Source organism: Pavona decussata, unplaced genomic scaffold, assembly GCF_977016875.1.
Source record: "Pavona decussata unplaced genomic scaffold, jaPavDecu1.1 SCAFFOLD_13, whole genome shotgun sequence".
Lineage (NCBI taxonomy): Eukaryota > Metazoa > Cnidaria > Anthozoa > Scleractinia > Agariciidae > Pavona > Pavona decussata.
In genome coordinates this window covers 2,427,501-2,445,064 of record NW_028145436.1, presented here as the reverse complement: position 1 = coordinate 2,445,064, position 17,564 = coordinate 2,427,501, and the positions used below count along the sequence as shown (strand labels likewise).

The 17,564-nt window shown below is 41.5% G+C and overlaps 1 protein-coding gene across 7 annotated transcripts in view; it reads right to left on the bottom strand.

The window, feature by feature from the left end:
- Positions 1 to 17,564, bottom strand: part of LOC146487865 (TNF receptor-associated factor 4-like) — a 133,477-nt gene that overhangs the window by 48,540 nt on the left and 67,373 nt on the right. For 4 of the 7 annotated variants that reach the window (XM_085128096.1, XM_085128089.1, XM_085128081.1 and 1 more), the window contains exon 7: positions 15,405 to 15,677. The exons of 1 other annotated variant lie outside the window; for it this stretch is intronic. In XM_085128096.1, coding sequence (XP_084984222.1) covers positions 15,405 to 15,677 — 273 coding nt within the window. The remainder of the gene's footprint in view (positions 1 to 15,404; positions 15,678 to 17,564) is intronic. 2 more of the 7 variants (XM_085128111.1, XM_085128103.1) reach the window with 1 other exon arrangement.

The following is a 17,564-nucleotide window of genomic DNA, read 5'->3' as shown; positions in this document are numbered from 1 at the left end:
ATGAATAGACTGGAAGCGATCAATAAATATTTGAGAAAAAATAACATTGAAGATACAGATTGTTTACTTGTTGACTGTAGTCACGTGTTCCTTAATCTATGCCACGGCTCCTTTGTTTTACCGAGAATTACCGAGAGTCTGAAGATTAAGGGGCTGTTTACATGGAGGAAGGAAGATCCTAGAAGGCGAAACAACTCTCCGTTTAGTTTACATGCAGAAATTTTGGTCGGGGTGGCTACCAAGTGGAGAATGAAAGGAGAAAACATTGCCCGTCTTTAGCAGTTGAACGCCTGGCTGCCGCCGTGTTTGTTCCTTTTGGTTGCTGGTACTAGGATCTTCTGAGCGAAGGTAGTTTACATGGTGCTAGGATCTTCCTATCTCTCAGCTACGGAGATCCTATCGCTAGGAAGATCCTAGCGCTAGGGCCAAGTACAACTTTTTGCATGTAAACCGAATACAGAAAACATATGGCGCCAGGTTGATCCGCCAACTAGGATCTTCCTAGTGCTAGCTAGGATCTTCCTCCCTCCATGTAAACAGCCCCTAAGGGCTATATAGCGCTGAACCAAAACGGCGGCAAATTTGAACACGGTTTTAAAAAATTAATTATAAAATCGCGTTTTGTGCAAATCGCAAAATGATGTTTTCCGCAGAACCTTTCGGGGTGATAAATAGATCGAGGAGTGTAAAGATAAAAATTAGTGCATGGATACTTCAGGCCTCACATGATCCATCGACTTTCCTGCGCCCCTTTAGTGATACTAACAAAGTCTCGATCTAGCTTGGTTCGATCAGAGGGGGAGCTAAACCAGCGTGGAACTTGACCATTAAACGGTAGAAACCACGACGTACGATGCCGGGGGAGTGGATATGGAATTTGCGGCTCTTCCAAATCGTCCAGGCTGTATAAGAATAATTTTAAAAGATGGCGTTTTACTTTGGCTCAAATAAAACCAATGATGAGAAGAGACGGATGGAAAAGATATACCTTAAATTTCGAAAATAAACCCCCTCAATTCGAAAACGCAGAAAAGAACCTATAATAAGCGCCTCAAAATGTAAGCCCTCTGGGCTTATACAGAGGAATTGCCCTCCAGACAAAATAAATCGAAGTAAATTACACGTATTATTATGACCAAGCCTTTCCTATTCATAAAAGAACTAATCCGTACACTGAACTCTGCACTTTCGTATGAGCTACAGTATAAACTATGGTATGACTTTTACGGTGTGTGCGGTGCTCTAGTTCTGCCGCTTGAGATCTTGTCCCAGGATAATTTCAAATTTCCAAAGAAAGGGTCATTTTTATGCTATTTGCGCGGAGATGAATTTTTAAGATAACGTTTTTGTCGATTCTGACGGAGTAAAAAGTTAACACATCAAGAAAACTTCTTTTTAGCGGAGTGATTTTTATTGTCCTCATAAATTAGCCATTAAATTAATCTTAAGTCTTATTTGCCTAAATCAAGGGGTCCGAAATTCGGACCCTTGGTTCAACTAAATCCGCAGAAAATGCGTTTTTAAAAATAATTCACTTTAATTCCAGGGGTCCGAAATTCGGACCCTTGGTTCAAATAAATCCGTAGAAAATGCATTTTTAAAAACAATTCACTTTAAGTCTAGGGGTGTTAAAAATTAAACTATGAGCATAAATTAGCATAATTACGAGTGAGTGGCGGGAAGAGGCCACGTGAGAAGAACATGCCTTTGAGTTGTGATTTTATCGTCGGATCGATGAAGTTTTGAGTGTAGAGTGTAGAATCCGTTGTTAGATCAACTTTACAGAATTGAAACAGCCTGAGTGAAGCGTAATCACGAGGAAAATTGTGAAGAAGTTATTATTTATCGTGAGTGGAATTAAATACTTTAAAAACCTTTATTACAAGGGGTCCGAAATTCGGACCCTTGGTTCAACTAGATCCGCAAAAGATGCGTTTTTAAAAACAATTCACTTTAAGTCTAGGGGTCCAAAGTTCGGACCCTTGCTTCAATAAATACTTAAAAAATCTATTGTAAACATTAAAAACAAAACGCTGCAACTCCGAAGATAGGACAATTGCCTTAAGCGAAACCTCAAATCGCTCTTACATGACTTGTGCTTACGATAAAAAGTGAGGTCAGTGCTATCCGTCAACTAAATTGCAAGGTTACTTGGGAACAAGAAATGGTTATCAGACGAAACGTGGGCCAAAGTAGAAACAAGGAGGAAAGCAAGGGTGAAAATGCTGAATGCCAAGTCATCAAGGCAGATTGAACGGACACAGCAGGAGTATAAGAACAGAGACAGAGTGGTGAAACGAAGTGCAAGAAAGGACAAAAGGAACTTCATCGAGAAACTGGCTAGCGAAGCAGAAGAAGCAGCAGAGAAAAGGGAATTCAGTACAGTCTACAAGATCACTAAACAGCTTTGCGGCAACAACACCATTCACAGCATGCCAGTGAAAGACAAACAGGGGAAAGTGGTAACAACAGAACGGGAGCAAGCTGCTAGATGGGTGCAACACTTTGAAGAAGTCCTTAATCGGCCAGATCCAGATGAACCAGCAGATCCACCACCTTATGAATCTTACCTTGATATAGACACCGGCCCCCCAGGTATAGCTGAGGTTCGCTCGGCAATTGAGAATCTGAAAAACGGAAAGGCCCCAGGAATCGACTCACTGCAAGCCGAACTGCTGAAAGCAGATATAGGTACAGCATCTAGGCAATTAACAGACCTCTTCCGTAAGATCTGGGAACAGGAATTTATTCCTAAAGACTGGTCCAAAGGTCTCATATTCAAACTACCAAAAAAAAAGGCGACCTCGACAATTGTGATAACTGGAGGGGAATTACCTTACTTTCTGTACCAAGCAAGATATTCTGCAGAATACTACTAAAGCGCATTGAGAAGGCTATCGATACCACACTTAGAGAAGAACAGGCCGGTTTTAGAAGAAGAAGAGGTTGTATGGACCAGATATTTGCTTTACGCAACATTCTGGAACAGTCTCTTGAATGGAATACACCTCTTTGCATCAACTTTATCGATTTCCAGAAGGCATTCGACAGCATACACCGCGAGAGCTTATGGAGAATCCTCCAAGCATATGGAATACCACCTAAGATTATCACCGTTATTAAGATGTTCTACGTTAACTTCGAATGCAGTATCATCCTCGAAAACACAATAACAGAAGCATTTCCAGTTAAATCCGGAGTGCGACGGGGCTGTATACTCTCGCCTATTCTTTTCCTTGTTACAATCGATTGGGTGATGCGACAAACTGCTTCCCTACGTACCCATGAAATACAATGGACAATCTTCTCTCACCTTCAAGACCTTGACTTTGCTGATGACATTGCCATCCTTTCCTCAACAACTACTCACCTTCAGGAAATGTCAGACGATCTCAATATGAACTCCAAGAAAACAGCGTTAAATATCAGCAAAAAGAAGTCCAAAATTATGTGTGTCAACTCAAGTCCCACAAGGACAATTAACATCGACGGAGAACCTCTGGACCACATTGAAGAGTTCACTTATCTCGGGAGTGTTATCAGTACAGATAACAGTGCCCAGAATGATATCAAGGCCAGGCCCAACAAAGCCAGGTGCGCATTTAGTAGACTAAAAAACATCTGGAGGTCTAAACAGTACAGCCTTAGTACCAAAGTACGCATCTACAACAGCAACGTCAAATCTGTGCTACTTTATGGCTCTGACTGTTGGAGAATTGTCAAGAGAGACATAAACAAAGTCAATGCCTTTCACAACAGCTGTCTGCGAAGTATCTGAAAACATCTTCTGGCCCAAAAAAATTTCTAACAACGACTTGTATCAGAAGACCGGGTGTACGAGTATGGAGCAAGAAATAAAGAAACGCCGGCTCAGATGGCTGGGGCATGTCTTACGTATGTCACCAGAGAGGATACCCAAGGTTGCCCTTAGGTGGACACCAGCAGGCAAAAGAAAGAGGAGAAGGCCCAAGACCACCTGGAGGAAGACAGCTGAACATGAGCTAAAGGAGATGGGCTTATCATAGGGAGAGGCGCAGGCAACCGCTAAGAACAGGGACAAGTGGAAAGAAGTCATTGCTGCGGCCCTATGCCCCACTGGGGGCTCAAAGGACTAAGAGAGACTTGTCACACTATTTAATCTAAGTAGTGATCTCATCGAAGGAGAATTATGGATGACATTTAAAGGCGACACTGTTTGGTGGTGGCCTATTCTTCTATAAGATAAATGTACAGTGTCTCAATTTATCAAGGTAAATTCTGAACAAAGGAGACATTTCATTTTTACTGAGAATGTCAACATATTTTCTCCGACTTCTAAACAGCTGCTCTAAACTGTCTGCATCAGTTGAAACATTTTCTTCCTTTCAGACTTGTCTTTGACGGATGACAACAGCGGGTGTCTTATTTAACCACCTTCTCTGCATGTTAGTGCACTGGAACGTATTTCTCTCCATTTCGTAAAGAAAGAAAAAGAGAAAGAACGTATTAAAAACTTTATTCCAAAATTAAATGTAACATGGACGAGGACAAATTCTCTTAAACCCGATCGATAGCAGGAATAACAGGCAAAAAACTGCTAAATGTCCAGCGATACAAAACTAGGCCGAGTCTAGGCTCCAATATAAATACATCCACGTATTTTGAATCTATTTTTGAAGCTGTTTAAAGTAAAGCAAACACAACTGAATACTGTTTTCAACTCGAAAAGTGATACATACCAGAAGAAACATAGCCATTTCTCCCGTTCGTAACGGACTTGAATCTTGAACGCTGCTATCACTAGTCTATCGGTATGCTATTGTCCATCCCAGCACGAACATGACGGCTCCATGCACTGTCCATGCTCCTTCCAAAATCTGGCCGTGTAAATCCAAATAATCTCTGTCTTTCGCTTTCACTTTTTCGTTGAATTCCATGCTATTGGAAACTCCAAATTGTATTACTTGAGTTGATGAGAATGCGGGTCAAAACGTAACGACCACGCTACAAAAGTAAATGAAATGGCCTTTGTAATAGCAACGATCTGACCGCCAAAAATGACCACAATATAACGTTAATAGGGAGTTCTTTGTATCAGTATTTGAGTCACACAAGGTTCTGTGACATTTTGATTCCCCCCTTAGATTTAAAATAAAAGGGCCATAGCCGTGTCTTACTGGCAAAAAGCACTAGACCTTGTAAAATGAAATAACTGGTGTGCCCAAATATCTTTTTTGAGACAATTTGAAGAGTTTGTGTGCAAACTACGTGACTCTACATAGATCACGTGCCATGACGCACAACCGGACTCTTGACAGGTTGGGATTGTGTGGTTCAAAATTATATTTTCGTCGTTGGCAAGCTGAGCTGGTTTCAGTGGTTTATTCGGCTCCGTTTTGGTGTTAACTCCATTCGAAAAAATGCAGGAAAATGTCATGTTGTTTGATGGAAAAGCTGCTGAGCTAAACGTATGGCCTCGATGATGTCGTATCCTCTTAATACATAAATTAGAGGAATGCTAGCCGTGAAACTAGCCCAGAGAAAGACACACAACTAGTCAACCATGTGCTCTCTTTATTACTCTAATCCCATAATAATCTCGGCCTAGGTTGCTACTTCATGTAATACACGACATCCCTCCTTTTCTTAAAGGAAACAAGGAGTAACAGTCCTCTAAACCTAATCAGAAACAAAACGTATTTAAATGAAATTCAAAGACGAAGACTCTTACGCAACTAATGACTTAACAAGGTTAGTAAGTTCAAACAGTATCTTTTCTCTCGATGAGTGTCCTTAACAAATACTTAGTCTTTGGCTTTAACGACTTGGTAAACTCATAAGTGACTAGTCCACTATTCCATAACAAAGTCTTTGTATTTCTGTGGCAGTGTCCTCTGTCTCTGAGGTCTTTCATAACTCGGTCTTGCTGGGGTACTAGGCACTGTTGCTTGATCAACTACAACATCCTTATGGAGTGGAACTGCCTCATTTTCATTCTTCACACTTGCTCGTGTTAATGGTGTAATCCTGGTCAAAGGTATACTTGATGGTGTGGCGGGTGCCACTGGCGTCAATTCATATGTAGCTTGACTTGGTATTGTGGTAGGTACTGAGGATGTGTCTCCTACTGCAGATTCGCCTGGAACAGCAGATGGTGCTTTGATTGCAGACATAGGGGTCTCTGACACAAACTTCTTTACATGGAAAGTATTTCTTGAGTACTGGGTCCCACCCTGGGATTCTACCACGACACTGTTGCCTGTCTTGCTTACAACTTGGAATGGTGATGGATTAAATGGTGTGGAGAACTTATCCTTCTTCTCTTGCTTCACAAGTACTTGGTCACCAACTTGAACATCAGACGGTCTCGCATTCATAAACTTATCGGCATGCGCTTTGGTCTTTGCTTTAACCTCTGCATCCCTGTCACGGATTTCCAAATCTGGACGATAATCAGCATGTAGTTCTGGTAGCTTCCCCTTTATCTTCCGATTGAACAACAGTTCGGCAGGGCTTTTGCCGGTAGTCGCGTGGTCAATACCCCGGTACTTGGTCACATATCTTCTTAACTCCTTCTTCCAGTCCAACCTTTCAGCTTGAGCAATGCGAATTCTCTTCATTAAGGAGGAATTTTGCCTTTCAACTTCTCCATTAGCCTGGGGCCATTTGGGTGTAGTCTTGAGATGCACAATTCCATTCTGCTTACAGTACTCCCGAAACTCTTCTGAGCGGAACTGTGGTCCATTGTCAGACTTGATAGTTGTGGGAAGACCGTGGCGACTGAAAATCTCTTCTAGGTTGTCGATTACTTTCACAGTGGTAGTGGATGTCATGATCGCATACTCATAGTAACGGCTATAGTAGTCAACAACAACTAGTATCGAGTGTCCAGATGGGAGTGGTCCTAGAAGATCTATGGCCAGATCTTGCCAAGGTCCCTCTGGTAATGTCGTAGACCTCAATGGCTCTGGTGGGTCTGGACGTGTCACCAGTTGACATCCATAACAAGACTTGCAAAATTTCTCTGCTGCCTTATCCATACAAGGCCACCATACTTTGCTTCTCAAGTTTTGCTTTGTTCCTACGATTCCCAAATGTCCCTCATGGGCTAAGGCAATTGCTTGAGACCTTAGCTTACTTGGCAGTACAATACGGGTACCTCTTAGGACTAGTTGCCCGATCACACACAGTTCACCTGCAGCTGGCGAATAAGCCTTGCATTTCTCAAATCGACCAGTCTTAACTGCTTCTCTCAGAGCTATCAACTCTTCGTCCACTGCAGATGCTTCTTCAACTTCTCTTGTAGTTAGGGCTGCGGGTGTAGCACTGATGGCTGCAAATCGGACGTATTCTTCTGCGCCATGTTCATAACTCGTTGCTTTGTTCCGACTTAGCAAACGGGAGAGAGGGTCAGCTATGTTGCTTTGCCCTGGAGCATACACAATGCGGAAGTTGTACAGTTGTAGACGGATTACCCATCGTTCAATTCGGGCTGAGGGTTTGGAACGGGGACCATAGATGACTTCCAACGGTTTGTGGTCGGTTACCAGATCAAACCTCATTCCATAGATGTATGCATGGAATCTCTCGCATGCCCAAACAAGAGCAAGGGCCTCCTTTTCAGTTTGGGAGTATTTGCGTTCACACTCTGTGAGGCTGCGGCTTGCATAGCAAATTGGCACCCATGCTCCATCCTGGCTTTGCACTAACACGGCTCCAAGGCCAACAGGACTCGCGTCTGCGATGACTTTGCTTGGTGCATTCTTGTCGAAGTATGCGAGTGTTCCTGCTTCAGCCATGCTTTGCTTCAATGACTCAAAAGCAGCTTTTTGCTCAGCTCCAAAATGGAATGGGACATCTTTCCTGGTTAGTTGCCTCAGTGGTTCTGAGAGTGTGGCAAAATGAGGAATAAATCTGCTGCTGTAGTTAGCCAATCCCAGGAAGCTTCGTACTTCGCTGACCGTCGTTGGCTCTCTTGTCTCCTGCAGAGCTCTTACTCTTTCCTCTGTTGGGCCAATTCCTTTTTCAGAGAGGAGAATGCCCATAAAAACCAATCTGTCCACGTTGAACAGGCATTTGTCAACATTGAGGGTCAAACCATGCTGTCTGAGACGTTGCATAGTTTTGTGAAGGCGCTGGTCATGAGTTGTCTGGTCTGGGCCATGTACAATGATGTCGTCAGAGATATTGTCGACTCCCTCTATTCCAGCCAAGGCGGTAGATATCTCATGTTGGTATTGCTCACTTGCTGAACTCACACCAAACAAAAGGCGCTTATACCTGTACAAGCCTTTGTGTGTCACAAAGGTGGTTATCTGGCGTGACTCGGGACTAAGTTCCAGCTGATGATATCCCCACTTTAAATCTAACTTGCTAAAAACTTTGGAGCCATTCATGTTGTGCAGCAACTCATCTACGGTTGGTATGGGGTATCGACCCCGTATTATTGCTTCATTTGCTCTCCTCATATCAATGCAGAGACGAATATCACCGTCCGCCTTCGGAATGATTACTACTGGGTTCACCCATGGCGTTGGCCCATCGACCTCTTCTATGATGTCACAGTCTAACAATTCTTGAACCTTTCTCTCCACCTTATCTTGCAAATTGAAGGGAATTCGCCTCAGCGGCTGGGCTACTGGTTTCACTGCTGGATCTATGTGTAATGTGACTTGTTTAGATTTCAGCTTTCCAATTCCACCAAACACTTCTGGGAATTTTTGCTGCAGTATCTGCTTGGTTTCAACAACCGTAGCGATGTCGACACCTATTTTCAACGCACCCAGCTTCATTGCAGTATCCTTGCCAAGGAGTGGTACTCCCTTTCCTTTAATAACTAGGAATTCAGCTTGAGCTTTCCCTTGGCCAACCACCACTTCACAGGTAAAACGACCTTTTACTGGGAGGGGCTTGTTAGATGCATAAGCATATAGTTTCCTGTCAACAGGGGCAGCTTCAGACTTGCACTTAATCCTTTTAGCTTTCAATTGCTCCCAAGTTTCTTCATCAACAATGTTATTGGTGGCTCCAGAGTCCACCAGCATCTCTAATTCTACCCCACCTACAGACAACTTAAGCATGTTTGACTGGACTCTATCCGTAACTCTGAAAGCATAATCAACTTGCTCCCCACTGGCTTGTGGTTGTTCTTGGATTTGGTTAACTCCTGGTTTCTTTGTTTTGGTTTTGCAGACACTAGCAAAATGGTCTTTCCCTTTACATTTTCTACAAGTTTGGCCTCTAGCAGGGCATTTTGAATCTCCGCCCAGATGACCAGTTGACCCACAACGATAGCAATGAATTTCTCTGCCCTTGTTCCCTTTACTCATTTGTTTGCTCTTGGGTCTCCCAGCTTTCTCATAAACCCTGTTTGCATCTACTTTACTCGGTTCACTCATACTGAGCTGAGACATTTGGTGCTCTACACTTTCACACTGTTCTGCGAGTGCTAACGTACGGGCAAGGGTTAGCTCTTCCCTTTCCTCAAGCAATTTACGTCTCACATAGTCTGACCTACATTTGCACAGGACAGCGTCTCTTAACTGGTTGTCAAAGTCTGCACCAAATAAAATTGCAGTCCTTTCCTTCTTTCCTTAATCGAGTTACAAACTGCAAAACAGTCTCACCTTCCTTTTGTTGGAGTCGATGAAATTTCTGGCGAGCGAAAGCAGAGTTGACTTTAGGAAGAAAATACCCATTCAACGCTGTTACAGCTGCTGCGTAATCGGTTGCTTCGCCGGTGTCCGCGAGAGTAGAGAAGATTTCTTGTACATCGGGGCCTGCGAAATGGAGTAACATAGCTCTTCTCCGTTGTTTCGTGGCTGCATTTGTACCCTCGGTGATAATAAGACCTTTGCCATCCGCGAACAGTTCAAAAGAAGTTGACCATCGCTTCCATCGTGGTCCCAACGTGGCTGGATCCGAGTGACAATCGAACTTAGGAATCGAATTTGAAACGCCATTTTCGCTTGAAGACATCTTGTGCCGTACTTATCCTCGTCGCCAATGTCGTATCCTCTTAATACATAAATTAGAGGAATGCTAGCCGTGAAACTAGCCCAGAGAAAGACACACAACTAGTCAACCATGTGCTCTCTTTATTACTCTAATCCCATAATAATCTCGGCCTAGGTTGCTACTTCATGTAATACACGACAGATGAGACGAGAGACAACGAACATTAACGAACGGCATTTATCATGGCTGATGGCAAAGTGCTGTTATTTTTACGCTGGCCTTTTATGCCGTACTCAAGGTAATTATAAAGTTTCCTTTTCACATTGTAAGTCTAGCACTTGTAAATGGTACTTGATGTACTCAAACCGGCGATAAGGGAAATCTCTCAGGTCAATTTTTGTGCGTCTGTTTAAATTTTTTTTATACTGAGTCTTTACTGAAGCCGTTATTCATTTTCAAATCGCGCGCGTATTAGGTTTTTGATTTCCTGTTTCTGAGGTGTTTGTAATATTTCTATGCCATTCTTTCTAAGGGGGAGACAAACCGGCCTTTCGATGACCCCTCGTCATGAATTCAGTTTGTATGAAGGAGACATACATACCGTTTATATCGTCCGTGGCCTTTGCCAAGCAATTGTAAATGCGTTGTCATCTGCAAGCCATGAAAGTCACTTCACTAAACAGAGTCGAGCTGTTTTTCATCGCACAGAAGATTTAGCGTTTTAGTAGGTTTAGCTGATTTACCATTTTTCATTTCTGAATTGTTGTTTTGATATTTCGTTTTCAGGCTTACTGCAGCTGTTCGTTCAGAGAAGTATTCGTATTCACAAGTGGTTGACCTCATTACCGGCGAAGTGATGTGACTTCATCTGTCTCCTCGTATCAAGTATAATTTTTTGTGCCATGTAATGAACTTTGGCCAGGGACAGAAAGCCGTCTGGGGGCAGAGAACATCTTTTTAGATTAATATTATTACTATTTTGTTGTTGGCCAGACGTGAACTCTGCTAAACCCTGACCTCAATGAGCGTTCTGCGACAAACATGTATATTACACGGCACTGCGGTTTTTTCACGATTATAGCTAAGTCCGAAAGTATGGAAGCTTGGTTTCTGTATAAATTTAGCATTGCATTTTGCAAGTTTCTAGCGGATTGACAAGTGGTTGCTGAGTGAATGTAGTATTGTATCAGTTTAGCATGATTTAAGCGGACTGAAAACCAAGGGTCCGAATTTCGGACCCTTGGTTTCTGAGTGAAAGTAGTATTGTATCACTTTTGCATGATTTAAGCGGACCGAAAACCAAGGGTCCGAATTTCGGACCCGTGGTTTCTGAGTGAATGTAATATTACATCAGTTTTGCACGATTTAAGCGGACCGAAAACCAAGGGTCCGAATTTCGGACCCTTAGTTTCTGAGTGAATACAGAACCATCATATCTGAAACCAAGGGTCAGTTAGAATCTTAATTACTGGGGCACAAACTTAGCTATCCGCTGAAATCGAGAAACTTGCCATGCTCAAAAGTTACAATTTTTGTCTGTCTGCCAGTTTTAAGAACTAGAACTAACAAGGATAAGTTGAAAAATTGCGTTCCTCAAAAATAGGATAAACTAAAATATACTTTTAGTCTTGAAATTACACCAAAAACGTGAGATAACTTTACTTTTTAAGACACGAAATGAACATTACGATATTTTAGGACAAAATTATAGTTTTGTGCAGAATAATTCCGAAGAAAAAGGTCTATAATATATATTCTCGCGGAATTTTCGATTCTGGAAAAACTGAAAATAGTTTGAAAAGCGTTTCAACCAGTTTGATCTTACTTTTGCTTTACAAACAACAGAGCATGTCCTTTCCTGTTGGAAAGGACATGCTCTTGCGTTGTTAACTATGTTGCAACGAAAGAACGTAGATCTCCTCGTGGCAGCCCAAGAAGCAATCGCAAGAGTCGTGATAAATATCATGAAAACAGTGAGAGAGGCGATCCGTCGCTTTGGAAGGAAGTGTATGAGTGGGGGAAATAGCATAATTGCAGCTAAGTTTAACATTGAGCCATGCATGCCAGGAAAAAGTGGGAGGTAGCAACACAGGGTGAATGTCCCAGCCACAAACCAAGAGTCCTACTGGAAAAGAGCTGTGTATCTCCCTCTTATTGATCATTTCATTCAAGAAATGAACGACAGGCTCTTATCACAGGAGGATCGCTTCCTATCCTAGGTCAGTATCTTCTCCCAAAAAACTGACTACAGTGATTAACCAACGACGTCAAAGATAAGATGTATGCGTACACAAACGATCTGACCGACAAGAGAGATTACAACAACGAGATGTTGCGGTGCCGGAAAAAAAGTGGCTTCATTCAACTAGAGAATGAACAGCAACTGTGGCTGACACTCTCGCCTGCATAAATCCAACTCTTTATCGTAACGTTAACACCATCCTCACGATCCTTTTCACGATGCTTGTGTCAACTGCAGCTCCTGGGCGCAGTTTTAGCACGATACGTAGAGTCAAGACTTATGTGCGGGCAACCATGAAGATAGAACAACTCTCGGCTCTTGCTCTAATGCGCACGTGTACAAGGACATGACCATTGACGGGGAGGCCATGCATGGCTCATGAGCCTTGCGGCAAGAGGAACAAGATACTAAACTTTGGATTCCCATAAAACTTGACTTGAGATACTTAGCTCGGCATTTAGTCCAATAGTACTGGATTGCACTGTACAGTCCGTTATAACTTCAAATTAGATCACGTTTAGTTGCCAAGAATTCATGACGTGAGGATATTTTATAATAAAGTGCTTTATCGTATATACAAGCCACCCTAAGCTGTAATAAAGTATGAATTGAACAAATCATAGGCCTACTTGACTTTCCCCCTCCCCCCACCCGAGCTACCAAAAATGGATAGCCGCGCCCCTGCTTGATATGGGTGGATTTGGATTTTGTGAGCCTCTACCCACCGGGCTCCCTATAACACACCCAGTCCTGGCCACGTGATGGCCTATACTCAATTTTCCCTGAGAATTGTAGCATTTCTGCCCAAACGTAATGCAATAGGTATAGCATTCAGTTTCAAAAAGTTGCAACAAAGTTTAAATAAATTCATGATTGGCTGGAGCAAATTACGTTGTTTCCTTTAAACGAACTCAAGCAAGTAGGAAGCAAAAAGCAGAAATCAGTGTGTGCCCCAGAAAAAGCTGGACTAAAGCGTGCAGGTTAAAGCCCTGGCCATGGCCCAGCGTCGGTGAGATAGTTAAAAGCGAAAAAACCGAGGAGGCAATTTGAGGATTTTCCTTTGGCTAGTCTGGACATCCTTTATGTCAAATGCGATGGAAGGCCAGGCAAAAAGGCATATACTTCACGGTAAGGTAAGGGTGACTATATGGAGGTTTAGGATTATGTGGGTGACTATATGGTATCTTGCCATGAATCACTAGCCAGCAAAGACTTCATGAAACGTTGAGCTCAGATTCTTAACATTGAAGAATAAGAGCCGGACCCTGGGAAAGTGCAACGACATGGGCTTCTAATAAAACACCCTATGATTTGCAGATTAAATTTGGATTTTCATATATTGCACGTCAATAATTTACAGGTACACTGATAGAAGACAGGTAACGAATAAAAAAAGCCCAAGGACTGTTGTATTTTCGCCGATAGTTTTTGTTCCCTGGTTCGTAACCTAGGGCTAACATACTTTAATCTGCTGGGATAACATTTTACGTGCTTAAACAGCCACACCTCGGACCAACATTTATCCCAAAACATGAACCAATATAGATTTTGTTTTTGTTTTTTTAAGTTTACAATAACGAAAGAAATGGAGAAGGCGAGATATAGTTATACTATATTAATTATATGCCCTTTTCAATTAGATTACATATTTTTTCTAAGATAAAAATGAAACAAAAATACAAGAGAGGAAACGAGGAAACACCCATACAGATGTTACAAATGTCAGTCGGTGAAGCAGTGATTAACACTGAGAAAATTAATACTGCTAAAATGCCCTTTTAAATAATTTTGTAGTTTTTTTTTACCGATAGAAATAGGAATATCATTCCATTAGAATAATCCTATTCGACAAAAAGTTTCTAATATTTATTCTGAAAGAGCTAGGATTTAGGTGCTGTAACGATGTTCTTCGAAAGTTGTAATTTTTCATTTCATTTCATTTTTTTTATTATTATTACTATACTACACACATTACAAATTACAATACAAAATACAGTTAATTACGAGCAACTATTTTCTATCTAGGTAGATGGAGGTCATTCAAGCCCAATCAATATTCGAGGTTTTAGGAATCAGGAAAAAAAAGCAGAAAGAGATCGTACTATAAAACACGGATTTACCACACTAGTATCGCATAGTCAATTATCAGATCATAAGAATCCAGGAATTTTGTTTTACTCAGGGGTTTTTGAATTACAACTAAACCTATTGTGGTGGATCGAGTTTAACTTGAATGAAAATAACGTCATCCACTACGTAGCGCCTGGTTCTCAGATCAGTGTGTGATACAAATGTATAAACGCCATAACCCTTGTTACTATCTGCCTCAGGCCTCTGGAAACTGCGACATTTTGGGTCAGCTATAAATGACTCAACAATGTTTATTTTGTCTTTTTCTTCTTGTTGTTGATCGATCAGCGTAAGAGTTATTTTTTTATGGAAAGGCCACGGTAACATAGCATCATAGTTGCTTTTCATTATTCTTATATATAGCGCGACATGAGTATTTTCTCCAGCGCCGTAGCCATTTGGCTTCAAATTTAATCGAAATTTGTAGCCATAGTCGTAAAATGGAGCACTGGATATATCGATTTCTTCTTCAGCCTTGGCTTTTCTCAAGAGTTCACTGAAGTTGTCAATTTTCCACGTATTTTTTGTAGCATTGAATCTCGCCTCAAGTTCCCCAAACTCTTCTCTTCGTTTAACCTACAAAAAAAATAAAATAAAAGTAAAATAATGAGTAACGATTTGGTGTTGTATTCCAAGATGCTTTTTTTGCGACGACGACCGGCTTACTAGCTTGTTCGACTCATTGACCTAAAATTAATTAATTAGTCATTTACACCAGTTTTCATTTGACTGTCGAAATTAATTTCGTTTGCTTTGGTTTTGTCTTTACTACATTCTGTGATTGGTTATCAATGTTTACACCATTGTATCGATTAATGGGAAGCCAACCAAAGCCAATCTTGTCTTAATGGCACGCGTGTACCTGCACTTGGTACCAGTTACATGTACTTTCTTCGAAATCTGATTGGTTCATTGCGTTGTGTAAGTCTGTTGTGATTGGCTAGAGTAATTAGTTGGTTTTGGGTTTACACTACTCTCTAATTAACAAGTAAGTAAAGATACAATTAAGTGAGCAAATAGAGCAGAGTTTGTTGGAGTGGATTTCTCAAGAAAAGTACGAGGAGTTGTTTCATATGTAGCACTTGGATTGGTTTACCTGTTCCTTGTCCAACTTAGTCAGTTTTTTCTCCAATGAACCTATTTTCTTGGCGCCACCTTCAAGTGTATGGATCTTCTTTTCTAGCGTAGTTCTCTTAGAGTCTTCAGTTTTAGCTTTCTCTTCAAACAGCTTTAATTTGTTTTCCAGAGTATCGAACTTTTCGTCAAGTTTTCGTATGACTTCTTGGGTGTAACTGAGTTTTACACAGGCCAAGTCAAGATGAAGTCTCGTGGCACACTGAAGATGAGATTCAACCTCTCTTCGCTGAACCTACAGGAACAAATCAAAACAGCTTAATATTCTAATAACCTTAGCACTGATGAAAACCTTACCCCACAGGTAGAGGAAACATGCGTTTAAACGATATAGTGCTATCTCTAAACCTCCTAGGTTTAAGAATGAATAATCCGTACTGTAAGTTACGGACCGAGTTTTTTCCCCTTTGATTTATGGCCCGCGCGCTTCGCGCTTGGGCCATAAATCAAAGAGGGGGGGGAAGGGGGGGAGACGAGGATCCGTAACTTACAGCACGGACCGAGAAAACGAGGTTAGTAAGATATTTATTATATCTCTGAGGCTAATCCGGCGCGCGGCAAACAAAACTAGTTGAAGTCAAGCGGAACGGTCAACTGCCACGAATGATTGTAATGCGTCAAATCAGTCTTCCTGGCTGCTTGCACGCGATACAACCATTGCAAACAAAAACCAACAGTTTTACAAGTTTAATTCACATGAACAACATGAAGACTTACAAGTAAATGGTCTTCGAAATAGTAAACAATTGAAGTAAGAATTATCCGACGAAAACTGCTGCGAAAAGTGAGGAACTTACAGCACTCAAAATATTTGTTTACTTGGAAATTAAAAGGCGGTGTTTCCTACAGCACATGTCAAAATGTGAATGGAATAATAACAAATGTGAAGGAAATACAACGGAAAAGTTTTTCTAGCTGCTGCCATCCAGCCTTGGTCGCTTCGCTACATTTTCTTCAGTGCTGCCGGCTGGATCTCGCGGGTGAACAGTAAATACGCAGTTTGAAATTGATCCGATGGTTGCCGACGCGAAGAATGAATGGTGCGGCATCACTTGAACGCTGAAACTGCTCTGGTTTGAAACTGAACACAGCAACGAACTGTTGCTATGGTTGAAAGGAAAAACTGGATCGTGAACGCTTGAACTTGGAAGAGGAACTTGCTTTCGAAGCGTATCCGACATTTGTCGTTGATGAGCGACTGACTCGCCCCCAGTCGTCTCTCTTGTTGGGAAACGCAGAGCGCGAAGAGTGATGGGAAGAAAGAAAGCGAAGCGCAAGTGGTGATGGGAAGGAGGAAAGGGAAAGAAAGAAACTCTCTCTCCTTTCCGCCTTCCCATCACCCTTTGCGCTCTCCCCGTCACACGAGACATCACGCGAGACAAGAGAGACGACTGGGGACTAGTCAGGATAAGCGAGGGAGGCCGACTTGTACGAGCTTAAACTTTGTAAATTTTTGTGACCGCTCAACTGTGTGACGAAATTTTCTGGAATACCAGCGTCAAGTAAACGAGAGATGCATTTTTTTTATTTATATTTTTTTATTTGCCTTACAGACATATATTAAATGTTTACAGTACTAAACACTACTGATACTAAATACTACTAACAATATTCACTGTACTTGCACCATTTACAATATAAGCTATACTATCAATACCATCCATACAATGCTCGTACTACTAATAATTACAATGCTTACACTACTTACAATTCTAATACATCACACACACACACATGCACACCCACATAAACACCAAAAAAAAAGGAAATAACGCAAGACGTAATAAGTTCCATTGATCAAGTCAGAGGAGTTATTTTTCATTCCTATTTTATAGCATTTCAATTCTGTATTTAATTATCATTTTATCAACGAAGTCTTGGAGGAGAATTGGTTTGTTGTGTAGTATGTTGGCGTAAATATAGTATCTCATATATAACATGGTATAATTGAATTTCCTTACTAGTACCTTTTCATCTAAGTCCGAGAGGATGCCGAACAGTCTTTCTTCGCTAGACGGATTGAACTTGATCTTGTTTTCTATATTGAACCAGTTGATAACCAGTTGAATGAAAATCTTGAGAAATGACAACCTCTAAAAGTATCATCAATGGAGTCTTTTTC